An 18,239-nucleotide genomic window follows, 5' to 3' on the forward strand; every position below is an offset into this window, starting at 1 on the left:
TGATGGGGGGGGGCGTTGTATAAGTTTCTTGCATATTTGGACACACCATATGTGGCTTGATTAGTAAATATTTTCTCCAATTCTGTAGGTTGCCTTTTCATTTTGCTTTTCCTGTGCAGAGTTTTTGGGGTTTTGTTTTCTCTTGGGGACCACACCTTGCAGTGCCTCAGGGCTACACCTAGCAGTGCCCTGAGCCACATCTCACGCAGACACTGTCCAGAGACTTTTCAATCTGAAGGACTATCCCTTGTTCTGTTTTGCTTTTGTTGCTTGAGCTTCTGGTATTTTATCCAAAAGCATCACTGCCAATTATTTTTTTCTCTTAACCTAGTTTTGTCAATCTGTTTCCTTTCCTTTCTTTTTTTTTTGTTTTGTTTTGGGACCACACCTAGAGGTACTTGGGGTTTACTGAATTCCATGCTGGGCAGAGGTCACTGAGAGAAGGGCCCCGGTGCATTATACACGTGGACACTGGGAAACTGGGCTGCTCTCCCCGCCCCACTCCTGGGTGCCCCTCCCTGCCATGATAGCCCCGCCTCGCCAATGCTCCGCCCCGTTACTCTATCTCCGCCTTCTAGGCCACCCTAGCTGCTTCCTAATGCCCTGCCCCGTACCGCTAGCCCCGCCCTCCTCCCGCACCCTGTCCTTTCCCGAGGCCCCGCCCCAGACCTCTAGCTCCTCCCGGTACCTTCCTGAGGCCCCGCCCATCGCGCTAGCTCCGCCCCCTAAGCGATTGCCGCTGGCTTCCTGAAGCCCCTTGTTCAGCAAGCCCTGTCCTGTCCCTTCCTGGTTCCCTGCCCCACCCCGCTAGCTCCGCCCTCCTCCCGCCCCTGTCCCGGACGCCCCAGCTCAATACCTCTGGCTTTCTGAAGCCCCTTGTTCTGCAAGCCCTGTCCTTTGCCTGCCTGAGGCCCCGCCCCGTCCCGCTAGCCCCGCCCTCCTTCCGCCCCTGTCCCTGACGCTCCCACTTGTTCCCACTAGCCCCGCCCTGCCCTTCCTGACGCCCCACCCCGTCCCTCTAGCCACGCCCACCCTTCCTGCCGCCCCGCCCCATTCAATTAGCCCCGCCCTCCTCCCGCCCCTTTCCCTTCCTGACGCTCCCACTTGGTCCCGCTAGCCCCGCCCTGCCCTTCCTGACGCCCCACCCCGTCCCTCTAGCCGCGTCCACCCTGCATGACGCCCCGCCCTGTCCCGTTAGCCTCTCCCTCCTCCCGCCCCTGTCCCTTCCTGAAGCTCCCACTTGGTCCCGCAAGCCCCGCCCTGCCCTTCCTGACGCCCCGCCCCGTCCCTCTAGCCACGCCCCGCCCTTCCTGACGCCCCGCCCCGTTCAGCTAGCCCCGCCCTGTCCCTGCCTGACGCCCTGCCCCATTCCGCTAGCCCCGCCCTCCTCCCCGCCCCGTCCCTTCCTGACGGTCCCGCTTGGTCCCGCTAGCCCCCACCCTGCCCTTCCTGACGTCCCGCCCCGTCCCTCTAGCCACGCCCCGCCCTGCCTGACGCCCCGCCCCGTCCCGCTAGCCCCGCCCCGTCCCGCTCGCCTGGTCTCGCCCCCTCCCGCTGCCCGGCTGCCCGGTCGCGGTGGCCATGGGCACCGCTTCGTCGCTGGTGAGCCCCGCGGGCGGGGAGGTGATCGAGGACACGTACGGGGCGGGCGGCGGCGAGGCCTGCGAGATCCCGGTGGAGGTGAAGCCCAAGGCCCGCCTGTTGCGCAACTCGTTCCGGCGGGGCGCGGGCGCGGCGGCGCTGGGCGTCGGGCCCGGCTCGCTGCCCCGCGCGGCGGCCGGCGGCGGGCTGCTCGGAGCCAGCTTCAAGTCCACCGGCTCCTCGGTGCCCGAGCTGGAGTATGCGGCGGCCGAGTACGAGCGGCTCAAGAAGGAGTACGACATCTTCCGGGTCAGCAAGAACCAGGAGCTGCTGTCCATGGGCCGCCGCGAGGCCAAGCTGGACACGGAGAACAAGCGGCTGCGTGCCGAGCTGCAGGTCAGTCCCGGCGGGGGCTCGCGCACGGCTACACCCGGGGCAGCCCCCGGCGGCCGGCCTGGCCCTGCCCGCTGGACCCGGTGCTGCCCGACGGCCGCCGCGCGCATTCCAAAGCTGGGCGTTCCAAGACCGCAGGAAGGGGGCACTTTCTCTTGGGCACTAAGCAGGAGTCCTCGGCATCTCTTTCTTGGCCGTTTCTAGTCCATTCATTCGGATACCCTGGAGCACTTAGCGCGCGAGTGGCCTGAAGCAGGCACCGAGGTCCGGCCTGGACTGGGTGTGCAGGGAAAGCGCGTGTGCACCCATGGGCGCTGCGGGGGCGACTCCGCAGGACCCCCCCCCCCCATCCCTGTTGCATACCTCCAGGTGGGCTCCTGTCTTTGTGAAGTTTCACAGCTGGTGGCTTCACTGCTCTCCAAGTCCATTTTTTTCTGGAACCACCCACCTAATTTTCACCCAAGTTAACTGCTCTGGCTGAAACCGTTTCCTAGATGTAGTAACCCCCCCAATTCATATCAGGAAACAGTTGTTACTTGTTACCTCCCCGTTAGTAGATCTAACTCATTATAAATCATTAAAACAGCCCTGAAAGCAAGAGTGGCTTTTCTGAGCAGAGTTTGGAGGTTTTAGGGGCCATCTGAGTATTGCATTTTTTCACTCTTTTTCTTACCGTGGAGGAGACTTGAGAGACCCTGGGAGAAGTGAATTAATAGCTGTGATTTTCCTGAAAGCAAACTGGTCATTCAATGAGCACCATTACCTTTACTCCGGAAGGCAGACTGATCTGTGACCTTACCGGTTTTCCTACTGAGTGCTCTTAATCTTGCCTGTAAAAAATTAATCTGCGTGCCTCACACACCTGATTTCATGTGCACATGTCACTGTTCAGTGACACGGCACATTGAAAATGACTGAGCTGGGGCTGGAGAGATAGCACAGCGGGTAGGGCATTTGCCTTGCATGTGGACGACCCAGGTTCAATTCCCAGCATCCCATATGGTCCCCTGAGCACCGCCAGGAGCAACTCCTTAGTGCAGAGCCAGGAGTAACCCCTGTGCATTGCTGGGAGTGACCCAAAAAGCAAAAAAAAAAAAAAAAAAAAAAAAAAAAAAAAAATGACTGAGCTGGAAGTAGACAAGAAGTCCATCTCCACTGAAGATTTGCAAACACTGACTAATGCCACCAATGGGTGGGAAAACGAAAGATACCAGTTGATGCTGTGGTTCTGTGGCAAAAATATTAATTTTCATTGAAATCTGAAGGTTGAAGTGTGCTCATTTATTAGAGTTCAGGCATGTTTGCCTTTTTAAATGATAACATGTTTGAATGAAATAGCAATATACAGTTCTTGATGGCTGGTAAAATGGCAAGTAAGGGATTGCAGTGATAGTACAGAAGCGAGGGCACTTACCTGGCAAGCAGCTGACTCCAGTTCGATCCCCTGCATCCTCTATGGTCTCCTCAGCCCAGCCAGAAGTGATCCCTGAATTCAGAGCCAAGAGTAAGTCCTTAGCACTGCTGAGTGTGGCCCCAAATCAAAACAGAAAAGCTAATAAATTGTAAAATTTTTAAGATCTGTGGAATGTATGCCATAGAATAATAATTCTGAGAGGAATGCTATTTTCATTAGAAATGACAAGGTAAGGGCCTGGGGAGATGACCCAGAAGGCTGGAATGCCTGCTTTGCATTCAGACGCCCAGGTTAGTCCCCTCCCATCCCCTCCCATTCCCCACCCCCACACACACACAACATGCAAAGGGAAGAAAATAAGAAGACAAATCATTCTAGGCACTTCAAAAAACTTATCAGAAGATTCTTCGGGAAAAGGAAAGTGCCTTAGAAGCAAAATATCAAGCAATGGAGAGAGCAGCTACATTTGAACATGACAGAGATAAAGTTAAACGACAATTCAAGGTAAATCCCTTACGTGTTTGCTCCCAGTGTGATGTGGAATAAAATCATCATGTTTAAAAAGTTCATATCAAAACAGTTAGATTGCAATGAAAAAAATAGAATGAGTGGAGTTCATGCACAATTCAATCAGCTAATCAGTGGCCGAATAAATAGCATTACTCCTACATGAAAAAAAAAATAGAATGAGCCATATAGGATGCCTTAAAGTGATAAAATTAGAATTGTGCTTTATGTGTTTGAGTTGTTTATGTGTTTGAGTTGGACATGGGAGAAAAGTAAAGAAAGGGTTTAAAAATAGACTTTCTAGGGGCTGGAGCTATAGCACGGTGGGTAGGGCATTTGCCTTGCATACAGCTGACCCATGTTCGATTCCCAGCATCCCATATGGTCCCTCGAGCACCACCAGGAGTTCTTGAGCACAGAGCCAGGAGAAACCCCTGTGCATCGTTGGGTGTGACCCCCCCCTCAGAAAAAAAAAGCAAAAAAAATGGACTTTCTATTTGGGAATTTAAAAGATAAAGGTAGGGGTTGTTTGCAGATAGGGCGCTTGTCTCGCACACGGCTGACCAGGACTCGATCCCTGGCATCCCATATTGACTCCCCAGCACACCAGGAGTGATCCCTGAGTGCTGAGCCAGGAGTAAGCCTTGAGCAACCTGGGTGTGGCTTAAAAACCAAAAATTTAAAGAGAAGAAAAAGGAAAGTGTTTCTTCATGGGGCATGGCATTTGGAGATGTTTGGGGATGTTTTGTGGGTGTGTGAGTGTGACAAATTTTCTAAAAATCAGGCCATACTTGGGACAGTCCCACACCACAGTCTGGAGACCCGCCTGAATTCCAGTGAGTTTCAGTTACAAAATACAGAGGAAGAGGCTTGGGTTTGTCTGCCCTTCAACAGACATCAAGACCCATAGGAATATTGTTGTTGTTTTTCATTGAAAGATTTTTTTTCCCCCTTGAGCTGGAGTGATAGTATAGCGAGTAGGGCATTTGTCTTGCACATGGACAAATCTGGATTTGATCCCTGGCACCCCATATGATTCCCTTAGCCCTCCAGGACTAATCCCTGAGCGTAGAGCCAGGAGTGAGCCCTGAGTCTTGCCTGGTGTGGCCCCCAAACCAAAAAAGAAAAAAAAAGTTTATTTTTCCACTTAAAAGTTAATGATGAAACTAAAAAAGAAAAAAAAAGAAAAAAAAGTTGATGATGCATGGAAGCAGGAGACAGTACAGTGGTCAAGGTGCCTGTCCAGCATGGAAGCCTCCAGAACCACCTGGATGACAGATGAGTCCCCCCTCCCAACCCCACCCTATCATCCTTATGTTCTGGGACCTTTGCACCGAGCCGCTGATCTGATTGGCTGAGAATCACCAATGCCCCTCACAAAGGACTTCTGAGCACTGTTTGTTCCCCCCACAAAGTCGCTGATACAACTTTGCTTAGGGGAAGTTTCCAAGTGAAAATTGTTCTTTGAGGGCCAGAGTGATGGTCCAGTAGGCAGAGCGTTTGCCTTGCACGTGGCTGACCTGGGTTCCCTCTCCGGCATGTCTGTATGGTTCCCTGAGCCTGACAGAAGGGATTCCTGAGTGCTGAGCTAGGAGTAAGCTCCAAGCACAGGGTAGAGTCTCCCACAAACAACAGCAACAACAACCTAGAAGAAAATTCTATTATAGATTTTTAGGGAGACCAAGGAAAATGAAATTCAGGACCTATTGCGGGCTAAGCGCGAGCTGGAGAGCAAACTTCAGAGGCTGCAGGCCCAGGGCATCCACGTCTTCGATCCTGGGGAGTCTGATTCTGATGACAACTGTACAGATGTGACTGGTAAGTTTGTTCTCTCAGAGGTCTGAACTTCCCCCCACACTGCAGCCGTCCTGAGAGGCAGCTCTGCGTCCCGCCTCTCAGGATGCTGCTTTGCTTCTTCCCGCCCTCTCACTCAGCTCTAGCACGGCTCTTTGCCATCAATCGCTGGCCTTGGCTGGTCGGAGGTTCCTTCTGGTTGCTCAGCCAGAGTGAACCCAGAGGCTTTCTTTTCAAGTTAAGTAGCTTCCCCGGTTCCCCCTCTGTGTCCGCGCTTCAGCCGGAGGCCAGCGGAAAGAGATCTGTTCTTTTCATCTTTGTGTGTGTGTGTGTGTGTGTGTGTGTGTGTGTGTGTGTGTGTGTGTGAGGGGGCGGTTGGTGGTGGGATTGAGCCATACTCAGCTAGTATACTCAGTGCTCAGGGTATACAACTGGCTGGGTGATGAGAGATCACTCCTGGCCGTCTCAGTGAACTAATTTCAGGCTGACCTGGGTTGGCAGTGTGCAAGATACTTGCTCTGCTGTCTGGCTCCTGGAAGCTCTATTTTTATTTAAAACAAATGCACTGTCCTCCTATTGTTCATCAAATTGCTCTAGCGGGTCCAGTAACATCTCCATTTTGAGACTTGTTGTTACTGTGTTTGGCATATTGAATACATCACGGGTAGCTTGGCAGGCTTTGCCGTGCGAGCGAGATACTCTCGGTAGCTTGCCGGGATCTTCGAGAGGGGCAGAGGGATCAACCGGGCTGGCTGCATGCAAGGCAAATGCCCTACCGCTGTGCTATTGCTCCAGCCCATTTTTATTTAAATTTTTTTTAATTTTATTTTTATGTTTTGCATTCTGGAGGATCCCAGAGTTACTCCTGGTTCTGTGTTCAGGGATCATTCCCTAAATGTAGTCTTGGGGGACCATATGGAGTGCTGGGGATCGAATCCAGGTTGGCCATGTGCAAAGCAAACACCCTACTGGCTGTACTGTTGCTACGGCCCCTCTATTTTTTAGGTAAGGTAAGGTAAAGGCCCTCCCGTTGATCGTTGATTTGCTCGAGCGGGCCCAGTAACGTCTCCATTGGAGACTTTGTTGTTACTGTGTCTGGCATATCGAATACTCTCGGTAGCTTGCCGGGCTCTCCGAGAGGGGCGGAGGAATCGAACTCGGGTCGGCCATGTTGGCCGCTTGTAAGGCGAACGCCCTACCGCTGTGCTATTGCTCCAGCCCACTATTTTTTACTTTTATGAAAAATATCCATACTGTTTTCTGTACATAGAGACAGAACCAGATGGCGTTCCCACCAACAGTGAATGAGGGTATCTTTTTCCATCACATCCCTGCCAACACTGGTTGTTTTTAGTTCTTCTGACGTGAGCCATTCTCACTGGTGTGAAATAGTCTCTCATTGTCACTTTGATATGCATTTCCCCGATAAGAAGTGATGACGTGCACGTTTTCATATGCCTACTAGCCAGCTGTGTATGTCTGTTTTGAGGCAAGAATCTATTCATCGAGCCAGAACGATAGTACAGCGGGTAGGGCATTTGCCTTGCACACGGCCAATCCAGGTTCCATCCTCGGCATCCCATATGGTTCCCCAAGCACCGCCAGGAGTGATTCCTGAGTGCAGAGCCACGAGTAACCCCTGAGCATCACCAGGTGTGACCTCCTCCACCCACCAAAAAAAAAAGAGTGTGTTCATCTCCTCTCCCCATTTTTTGATGGGGTTATCGTTTTAGTAATTGTTGTTGAGCTTTGTGAGTGGTTTATGTATAACAGTCAGCCCTTTATCTGACTTTGGGGTACAACTATTTTCTTCCATTCAGTAGGGGCCTTTTTTGTTAGCCCATTTTTTTTTTTGCCTTGTGCAGCCTTTTTAACTTGGTGTGGTGTGATGGATCAGTCTTTGCTTTCATTATCTTTGCCACTGGAGTCAAAACATTGAAGATACCTAAGGACCATATCCTGAGGAATTTTGCTCCAGTTTTCCTCAATGTACTTTATGGATTCTGGTCTGATCTCGAGGACTTCACCCTTCTCGGCGTTAACTTTGGTGACTGGTGGGAGATACGGATCCAGTTCCATTTTTTTGGCCTGTGCTTGTCCAGTTTTCCTATCACCCTTTGTTGGCTGTACATTCCGTGCTCCACTTACGGTGGCAGGTTAACTGGTACGTCTGAGGAAGCTCTCTTGCATTCACAGCTGCCGGGACCCACTGTGAGTATTGGACGGGTGCAGCCCTGGGCAGTGAACCATCCATCGGGAGTATGATCCAGCTGCAGCAGACCTTCCGGGGCCCAGAGTTCGCTCACAGCTCCATAGACGTGGAAGGACCTTTTGCAAATGTCAATAGAGGTAACTCATGCCCTTTGACGGTCACCGGGGCTGTTCAGGCCCTGGAAACATGTGCTAGGGGAGCTCCCTTCTGTGGAGCAGGAGACTTGGGCTCTGGGTACCATCCACTGACATCCATCCCGGCTTGTCCTGGTGCTGGTTCTGATCAGCTGATGATGTTCCAGAATGTACCTCTGGACTTAAGGTGGGCACTAGCAGGCCTGACCAATCAGATTTCAGTAACCAAGCTTCTGGCCAGTAGAGCATTTTGTGTGGATTCACTGAAGAGCAGCTTCTAATCTTTCCTTCGGCGTCTTTGATATGGAGGCAGGTTTGAGTAGGTTAGTGGGTTGGAGGTAGAAAACTCAGTTATGTTTGGTCAAAAAGATGTTTTCATTATTTGCATGTAATTTGGTGTCAGACAGTTCTAACCTCCGCTGTTTTAATCTCAGTTCATATCTAAGAATATTGTGAGATAGCTCAGTTATTCTTTTTCTTGAAACTATAAAATGATTTCTCTTAGTTAAATAAGAAAATTTTTTTTGGTTTGTTCGTTTGGGGGCCATCCCTGGTGTTATGCAGGGCTTATTCCTGCCTCTGCACTCAGGAATTGCTCTTGGCAGGATTCTTCGGACCATATGGGTGGCTGGGGATCAATCCTGGGTCAGCTGTGAGCAAGGCAAGTGCCCCGCCCACTGTTCTGTCACTCTGGCCCCAATAAAAATGACTTTTGACAAACCATACCACAGTGGTGTGTGTGCTACAGAACTTGGTCTGCTCCAGACCAAACTTTTGGCTGTTGGACTGGGGGTGCCAGGGGCCCACTAGGGTCCCCCTATTGCTGCTCAGGGAACCAGATGAGGCTTGGATCGAATCAGGGTCCTGCACATTCCAGTCATACACTCTACCACTTAAGTCAACTCCCCAGTTCCCAAACAAACAAACAAACAAATTATTCTTAATTTGCCAGATAGCCCTTAAAATGTGTTTTTACTAAAGTGCTTGTGGTTTCTCTTCATTTTTCAGGGGTGGGGAAACTGGTTCCTGCCAAGGGTCATTTGGATATACAAAACACCTTTCAAACACCGTACACTAAAGGCAGATGGGCCGTGGCAGCCAACCAAAAGCAACCGTATCTGCCCCATCATGCCCCAGGTCCAAGCCACAGACGTGGCGGGTGTTACCTGGCCTGTGTGCCAGATGGCCCCCACCTGTTTTATACCATTCTTGACTTTTATGTTTTGACTCTGGGTATTACAAGGATAGGACCTGCCCAGAGGCCAGCGCTCCCAGGACCATCAAACTGCTTGTGTAAATTGCTCAGTGGCATTTACCTGGAGCTACAGGTTCAGGTGACACTGGTTGACACTGGTGGCTTTCAGTCCATAATTTTAATTGAACGTTGAGAAAACCGGCTACCTTCTGATATATCCTTCTAGAAGCTGTGTCAGCAGTACAGTTAGAACAGATGTTTTAGTGGTGTCTGTGGTGTGTGTGTGTGTGTGTGTGTGTGTGTGTGTGTCTTAAGACTCTGGAAGTATTGGCTGGAGTACAGCCAGTAAGGCATTTGCCTTGCATGAGGTTGACCTGGGTTCCCGACATCCCATGTGTGACACAAAAAAAGCCAAAAAAAAAAAAAAAGCCAGTCTCGATGAATGTTTTCTGGTAGATCTGATCAAGACCTTAGAATCTTTATTTCTAGATGACTGGGATGTTGCCGTGGCTAGTTTATTACAAGTCACTCCCTTGTTCTCACATTCCCTATGGAGCAACAGCGTCAGATGTTACCTCATTTACACGGACGAAACGCAACCTGAAATGGATCTTTTCCTAAAGGTGAGAATATCTGTATAATCTGTGTTTCTGGATTTCAAATGCAGTTCACGTGGTGTCCTTCTGTGATTCTGCATCATCTCAACCAAGGGTGATTTACCACTGCATGATTATGTTTTCAGGAAGCAGCTTGGGTTTTCTTCTAAGGGAGACACTCGCTCAGTATTCACAGGAGATTCAGAGGGAAACCTCGGAACTCCACAGGTTTGAATGCTTTACTGCACATGCTCCACGATGCGGGGGATGATTGTCAGGCTGTGTCAACTTCAGTTAATTCATGCTAGTTAATATCCTTGAATCAGTGTCTGGTTATCCCAAATGTAACTCTTGTCCAGGTTTTTAGAGTCTGAGGACAGTCACTGGACACACTCGTCATGGTGCCGCAGTGCCAGATCGTGCCAAGAGCCAGACCCAACACTGGTTGTGGGGTCACACCCGGTCACACTGGGTGCCCTCCAAGCGCTATGCCATCACTCAGGGAAAAAGTGGTTGTTCCAAATCAAACCTGCCTTCAAAGTGAGATCTCGGCCCATTGAGCTCTCTCTCCAGCCCTGTTTTATTTTTAATTATAAAAGAATTCATTTCCATGGGGCTGCGTCGAAAGTACAGTAGGTAGGGTGCTTGCTTGCTTTGCATGTGGTAGACCCGGGTTCAATCCTGGGCATCCCATATGGTCTCCCAAGCAATGCCAGGTGTAACCCCCAAACTAAAACATCAGCAACAGCAACAACAGTTCATTCTCTAGCTAGGAAATAGCCAAGTTGCTTAAGCTATTATTATTTTTGTATATCTAGTATATATTGTTCTAAAACAATATCGCTTGCTTTTTAAACATTGTAACTAGTGAAAAATGGATGAGCATTTTAGTGAAATAAGCTTTTTTTAATGTATTTTCAGGACTATTCCCCTAAACTTAAAAGAATGTGTGAGACAATGGGACATTTTTTCCATGCTGTGTATTTTCCAATAGATATTGAAAACCAATACCTCACTGTCAGGAAATGGGAAATCGAGAAGAGTTCCTTAGTTATTTTATTCATTCATTTAACTTTACCCAGGTGAGTTGAAATGTTAATGGTTAAACTTTTCTGTTGCTTGTTTTGGAGCAGTGGGAGGGTTTGGAGCCATCCTTGGTGGTGCTCAGGGCTTATTTCTGGCTCTGTGCTTAAGAATCCCTCTGGGTGGGCTTCAGGAGACCACATGCAGTGCCAGAGATTGAACTGGGGTCAGTCGCAAACAAGGCAAGCACCTTTCTCACTAAGCTGCCTCTCTAGATCACTGTCAAACACTATCCTCCCATTGTTCATCGATTTAGTTGAGTGGGCCCAGTAACGTCTCCATTTTGAGACTTGTTGTTACTGTGTTTAGCATATCGAATACGTCACGGGTAGCTTGCCAGGCTTTGCCATACGGGTGAGATACTCTCTGTAGCTTGCCGGGCTCTCCGAGAGGGGACGGAGGAATCGAACCCAGCTCGGCCGGGCTGGCTGCACAGAAGGCAAATGCCCTACTGCTGTGCTATCGCTCCAGCCCCATCTCTAGATCATATGGTTAAATTTGTTAATGGAATGATTGGGATTTCCAACTATACCTCAACCTTCTTCTTCTTTTCCTTTGTGGGTTAAACCCTGTGATGCTCAGGGCTTACTCTGCACTCAGGAATGACTCCTGCCAGTGTTCAGGGGAGCATTTGGGATGCTAGGGATTAACCTGGTCGGCCATGTGCAGGGCAGATGTCCTCCCTGCTGTGCTATTGCTCCAGCTCCTCTAATTTTGCCTTCCTAGAATCAAAATCAGACCACAAAAGAATTAAATTCCATGACCTTTTGTACTTAAAGAACAGCTTGTGTTGTCAGATTGGCTTCAAGATCATAAGATGAATGGTCATTTTAACAGGGCTCAGAAAGCTATGGCTCATTGACCCAATCTAACCAGCCTCTTATTTATAAATATACCTTTATTAGAACATGGGGTGAGGTTTCTACGACACCCAGAGGTGTTCAAGACCTACTCCTGGCTCTGTGCTCAGGGATTGCTTTTGATGGAGCTCAGGGAAGACAATTATATGATGCTGGAGATAAAAGATAAAACTTCAGGCAAGTGTCTTAACCCGGGTACTGTCTGTCTGATCCTTTAACCCTTATTTTTAGCTTTCTCTCTATTGAGAGATGGGTGGGTTGGGGGCCAGAGCTCCTTCCTAGCTCAGTGCTCAGGGGTCTCTCCTTGCAGTGCTCAAGATTGGCCCTGGGTTGCCTGCGTGCAATACACACAGTCAGCCCATTGAGCTGTTTCTCTGACCCAACTTCATTTTTAAAAGAAGGGGCTGGAGTGATAGTACAGTGGGCAGGGTGCTTGCCTTGTGTGTGCCCAACCTAGATTCAATCCCTGGAACCCCGTATGGTCCCCCAGGTCCCATTGGGAGTGATCTCTGAGCATAAAGCCAAGAGTAAGACCTGAGCACCGCGGGGTGAGGTCCCCCCATACCAAAACCAAAACAAACAATTATTACCTCGACCAGAATATCGCTGAATTCTCACCTCTCCCTGGATCTACCTTCAGATCTTTCATATCCTATATCTCAGATGCAAGGACTCGGGCCATTTATGGAATGCAAAAAGACTAAAAGGTCTAAAATAAAAAGAAATCTTGAAACCCAAGGGTGGGGAGATATCTCAGTAGGTAGGGTGTTTGACCTTCATGCAGCTGGCCTGGGTTAAATCCCCAGCACCCCACATAGTCCCCTAAGCCCGCCAGGAAAGATCCCTGAGTACAGGCGTCACCCTCCCAAAAAACCAGAAAAAGTCTTGAAACCTTGGGACTGAGGATTGAGGATACTTAGGGGGAAATCTCTCTGAGTGGATTTCTGTTTTCCATTTATTTGGAAATAAGATAATGCACTGTCCTCCCATTGTTTGTCGATTTGCTCGAGGAGGCCCAGTAACGTCTCCATTGTGAGACTTCTTGTTACTGTGTCTGGCATATCAAATATGTCATGGGTAGCTTGCCAGGCTTTGCTGTGCGGGCGAGATACTCTCGGTAGCTCGCGGGGCTCTCCGAGAGGGGTGAAGGAATTGAACCCGGCTCGGCCGGGCTGTCTGCGTGCAAGGCAAACGCCCTGCCGCTGTGCTATCACTCCCGCCCAAAATAATGCACAGGACACATTATTTTGTGCCTCCTTTGCAGCAGTTGTGAGAGTTCTTTTTTTGTCGAATTAAAAACTAAATTTAGGTCTGCTTGAAATATGAATGCATTACGCACTTGATTCCGCCTGTGAGATGGTTGTTGAGGAACACACTTTGAGACTAAGGGGCTAGGAGACCTTCCGAGGCGGGAAGTCTTGTCCTGTGAGGGCTTGGCATGGGGCTAAACCTCCGTCACCGACCCTCCGGGGAATGGAGGTGGTGCCCTGGCCCGTGTGTTTGCATCGTTGGTAAGAAATGCCCGTTTCCTTGGGCTGGAGCAATAGCACAGCGGATAGGGCATTTGCCTTGCACGTGGCCAACCCGGGTTCGATTCCCAGCATCCCATATGGTCCCCTGAGCACCACCAGGGGTAATTCCTGAGCGCAGAGCCAGGAGGAACCCCTGTGCATTGCTGGGTGTGACCCAAAAAGCAAAAAAAAAAAAAAGAAAAGAAAAAAAAAGAAATGCCCATTTCCCACCCTAGCCTCTTGGTGGAGGACTGCGAAGAAGCTTTTCTAAAGAACCCCGAAGGCAAACCGCGCCTCATCTACCACCGTTCGGAGCCTGGGAAGGTCAGTTCCGACTCCGTGCAGAGATTCATCGAGCAGGTTTCTCACCTGCACAAGACCAGCAAGGCCAAGGTGAGGTTCGAAGGGCCACGTCGAGAGACCTGCTGGGCCAGAGGAAAGTGGGGGCCCCAGGGTGACATGGGCGATGGAGGAGGCTGGGGTGCTGGGGGGGTTTCACAGGGGAGACAGGTTTCCCAGCAGACTTGTGACCTCTGCCAGGGAGGGGAGTGGAGAATGGCCAGGAGGAGACGCCTTGAGGACGACATGCAGCATGCGGAAGGGGTTGCCTGAGCCTCAGACTCGGAACAGCTGGGCTTTCCAAGTTCAACACCACTGGGCATTTTTGGTTTTGTTTTTTAGTTGCCAGGTCTCTTCATTGTTTTTTTTTTTTAGGGGAGGGCAGGAGTTGGGGGGGGGACAGGGGAGTGGATAATTTGGGCTGCACACAATAGTGCTCAGTACTTGGGGGACCCTATGTGGTTGTGAGAGTGGAACCTTGTTAAGGCAAACACTTTATTCCCTAGACTATTTCTCCAGCCCTGACACTGTTTTTACTTCTCTGTGGTCAGCCAGAAAATAAGATCAAATGTGAAGACTGGCACCTCTCTCGCTCTCTCTTCTTTCTCTCTCTCTCTATCTCTCTCTCTTTCTTTTTCTCTCTTTCTCTTTCCTTTCCTTTCTTTCCTTTATTTTTCTCTCTCTTTTTCTTTTTAAAAAACAATTTGTAGTGGTGCTCAGGGCTTACTCCTGGCTCTGTGCGCAGGATCACTCCTGGGAGGTGTGGGGACCATGTAGGGTGCCAGGGATCGGACCTGGGTGGACTGCATGCAAGGCAAGCACCCTAGCTGCTGTGTGGAGGGATTGTGGCCATTCAGCCTACAAAGAACCCAAACTCACACCAGAATGTTAGAAGCGGGATTTATTCACCTGCAGACCAAGTGGAGCTGTAGCTCTCTTGCTCTGATGGGCCCAGAACTCAAACAGGGAATTGATGCTTTCTTTACCTCACAAACTCAATGGAACTTCCCCTTGGGAGTGTAGACAAAGTCGGGGCTGGAGAGATAGTAAAGCAGCAAAGCACTTGATTTGCACGTGTCCAATACAGGTTCAATCCCTGGCATCCCATATGGTCCCCTGAGCACTGCCAGGAGTGATTCCTAAATGCAGAGCTAGAGGTAGCCCTTGAGCATGGCTCGGTATGGCCCCAAAACACACACACACACACACACACACACCATTGATGCGTGACCCACTCCCCCTTGCCTCCTGGTCATCCTGGTTTCTGTCTTCTTTTCAACTCTTGATTCTCCCCTCAGATTATTGATCACTCGGGAGATCCTGCAGAAGGAGTGTACAAGATTTACACTTACGTGGAAAAGATCATTAGACAGGTAAGTGTGCATTCCCTGTCAGGGATCATGTGAAAGATGTTCAGACCATTTTTCCCGGGACTGGAGAGAGAGGACAGCAGGCAAGGTGCTGGTCTTGCACACAGCCAACCCAGGTTCCATCCCACCTCCATTGCCCGGAGGGTCGGTGACGGGGGTTTAGCCCCACGCCAAGCCCTCACAGGACAAGACTTCCGCCTTGGAGGGTCTCCTAGCCCCTTAGTCTCATAAGGTCCTCTCATCCTGTCAGGAGTGATCCCTGAGCACAGAGCCAGGCATCAGCCCAGAGCATTGCTGGGTGTGGCCCCCAAACAAAGCAGATGACTGAAGGGAAAAAATGACTTTATCTATAAAATTGGATTTTCCAGAGAAACCCAGATGTTACATTTGTCAATGCTAAGGGCATGCTGAGCGATCTGGAGATCGAACCCAGGCCCAATGCGTGGAGAGAACCCTGGTCCAACTTTAGTGCTGATTTTTCATATTAAAAAATATTTACCGGGGGCTGGAAAGATAGCACAGTGGGTAGGGCATTTGCCTTGCACACGGCTGGCCTGGGTTCGGTTCCCAGCATCCCATATGGTCCCCTGAGCACCGCCAGGGGTGACTCCTGAGTGCAGAGCCAGGAGTAACCCCTGTGCATCGCCAGGTATGACCCAAAAAGCAAAAAAAAAACAAAAAAACAAATATTTACCAAGGGCCAGAGCGATAGTACAGCATGGAGGGCATTTGCCTTGCACGTGGCCACCCAGGTTCAACCTCTGGCATCTCATATAGTACCCCAAACACCATCAGGAGTAAACTCTGAGTGCAGAGCGAGGAGTAACCCCTGAGCACCACTAGGTGTGACCCAAAAGGACAAAGAAAAAAATGTTTACCAGCCATATATAGGCAGAGATACTGTAGAAAACATTTTTGCAGACAACATTCCCTGGGAGTCAAATATTTCTTTTTTTTTTCTTTTTGGGTCATACCTGGCGATGCACAGGGATTACTCCTGGCTCATGCACTCAGGAATTACTCCTGAGTGGTGCTCGGGGGACCATATGGGATGCTGGAATCGAATCCGGGTCAGCCACATGCAAGGCAAATGCCCTACCCATTGTACTATCACTCCAGCCCCAAGTCAAATATTTCTTAACTTTATTATTTCTTAATATTTTTGTTTTATCATCATAAAATAAAATTTAAATGATTATGTTATAATATTATAAATATTATAAAATAATAGTTACACCTGACAGTGCTTGGGAGGGTCCTTGTTGCTGGGGCCTCGTGCATGCCAGGATACAAGACACATGCTCAGCCCCGGAGCTCCATTCCTGCCCCCACTTTGCTTTAATTTTTGTGTTTATTAATTTCATTTTTTAATGATTTTTGGTTCCAACACCCAGATTTGCAAAAGTTATTCACAGTTGTGGGGCTAGAGAGATAGTACAGTGGGTCAGGCTCTTGCCTTGCATGTGGCTGACCCAGGTTTGATCCCTGACATCCCATATGGTCCCCTGAGCACTGCCAGGAGGATTCCTGAGCACAGAGCCAAGAGTAACCCTGGAGCATCGCTGGATGTGGCCCCCAAACCAAAAAAAAAAAAAAAAACCCTGATATTTGCTGGTGAATTTCAGGCATGCTCTCTTCCAACACCAATCCCCCCAGCGTCTTATTTATTTTTATTTATTTATTTATTTTTGCTTTTTGGGTCACACTCGGCGATACTCAGGAGTTACTCCTGGCTTTGCACTCAGGAATCACTCCTGGCGGTGCTCGGGGGACCATATGGGATGCTGGGAATCGAACCTGGGTTGGCCGCGTGCAAGGCAAACACCCTACCTGCTGTGTCATTGCTCCAGCACCCCCCCCCCCCCCCGCAGCATCTTATCTTGAAAATAAGCTAATGCTCTTATTCCAGTTTGTGAATGGACTCTGAGGGGTCACGCCTGGCCTCTCCGCAGGACCCCCGCACCCAGGCCCCCTCTTCTCTTCATTCCTTCTCAGGAGCTTCTTCTTGGCGTGCAGGACCTCCTGGGCTTCGAGAGCACTGAGCTGGAGACGAAGGAGGCCGGCAGTGAGGAGGCCCTGCCCGAGGAGGAGGGGCCGGGTGATGTGCTATGGGACATCCACGACGAGCAGGAGCAGATGGAGACTTTCCAGCAGGCTTCCAGCTCCACCCACCAGCTGGGCTTTGAGAAGGTAAAGGAGTGGGAGGTGCAGTCCCAGCCCGGCCACCGCTGCTCCCCAGCTGTGTTCCGGTCGGGTTTGCCCCTTGATAGAGTCAGGGTGGTCAAAATGAGTTAGCGCCCTAGAGAAATGTCTCCGGAACCCAACCATCTACAATCTAGCATTCCAGAAGTGCAAGGCCATGACATCCACGACCTTCAAGATGAGCAAGGGACAATAAATGATCTAGCATCTGCCCCTGGCAGGCAGGCTTGAATGGTGGTGGGAAAATTCAAGCAAAACATAATGCCCAAAAGTAGAGAGAGAGAGAGAGAGAGAGAGAGAGAGAGAGAGAGAGATTGGGGAAAATGCCATTGGAGGCAGGATGAGGACTGGGATGGGAAGGGGATATACTGGGGACACTGGTGGTGTGCACTGGTGGAGGAATGGGGGTTCGATCATTGTACAGCGAAATCTCGAACATGAAATGTTTGTAACTGTGTCTCACGGTGATTCATAAAAAAGAAAAAAAAACCAACAACAACATAATGTGGAGTTCATGCCCAATTCAATCAGCTTAATCAATGGCTGAATGAACAGCAGTACTCCTACATTTAAAAAAAATTAAAAAAGAGTCTGGGTGAGTGACAGTACCTGGCCTCGGGTTGGTTCTCCACCTTGAGACACACTCTTGGATTTGTGTCCTGTAAAAGTGAAGAGTCTTTTAAGTATTGATGTAGAAAAATCTTCCCAAAGGAAAAGAAGGTTCTCTTTTTTTTTCTGGACTGCTAGAGTCTTAGGAAAGACACATTTATTTATTGGTTGTTTTAGTTTTGGTTTGGGGGGCCACATTTGGTGATGCTCAGGGCTGACTCCTGGCTCTGCACTCAGGAATTGCTCCTGGTGGTGCTCAGAGGACCCTGTGGAACTGGGGATTGAACCTGGGTCAGTCGCATACAAGGCAAACACTACCCGCTGTACAGTCAGTCCAGCCCCAGGATAGGTGCTTCTGTTACTCCTGGTGGGCCCAGGGGAATAATACCTCGCCAGAACCTGGCCTCTTGCTTCTGCATGAATTTTTATAACCATCCTT

The 18,239-nt window shown here is 49.8% G+C and overlaps 1 protein-coding gene across 1 annotated transcript in view; it reads left to right on the plus strand.

Annotated features, from left to right (window-relative positions):
* Positions 1-1,581: 1,581 nt before the first annotated feature.
* NPHP3 (nephrocystin 3) overlaps positions 1,582-18,239 on the plus strand; it is a 42,451-nt gene continuing 25,793 nt past the window's right edge. Inside the window, exons 1-9 of the mRNA XM_056129678.1 lie at positions 1,582-1,977; positions 3,767-3,892; positions 5,563-5,713; positions 7,886-8,038; positions 9,720-9,853; positions 10,748-10,908; positions 13,517-13,673; positions 14,918-14,992; positions 17,006-17,179. Coding sequence (XP_055985653.1) covers positions 1,582-1,977; positions 3,767-3,892; positions 5,563-5,713; positions 7,886-8,038; positions 9,720-9,853; positions 10,748-10,908; positions 13,517-13,673; positions 14,918-14,992; positions 17,006-17,179 — 1,527 coding nt within the window. The remainder of the gene's footprint in view (positions 1,978-3,766; positions 3,893-5,562; positions 5,714-7,885; positions 8,039-9,719; positions 9,854-10,747; positions 10,909-13,516; positions 13,674-14,917; positions 14,993-17,005; positions 17,180-18,239) is intronic.

The sequence above is a fragment of the Sorex fumeus genome, unplaced genomic scaffold (genome assembly GCF_029834395.1).
Source record: "Sorex fumeus unplaced genomic scaffold, SorFum_2.1 ptg000072l, whole genome shotgun sequence".
NCBI lineage: Eukaryota > Metazoa > Chordata > Mammalia > Eulipotyphla > Soricidae > Sorex > Sorex fumeus.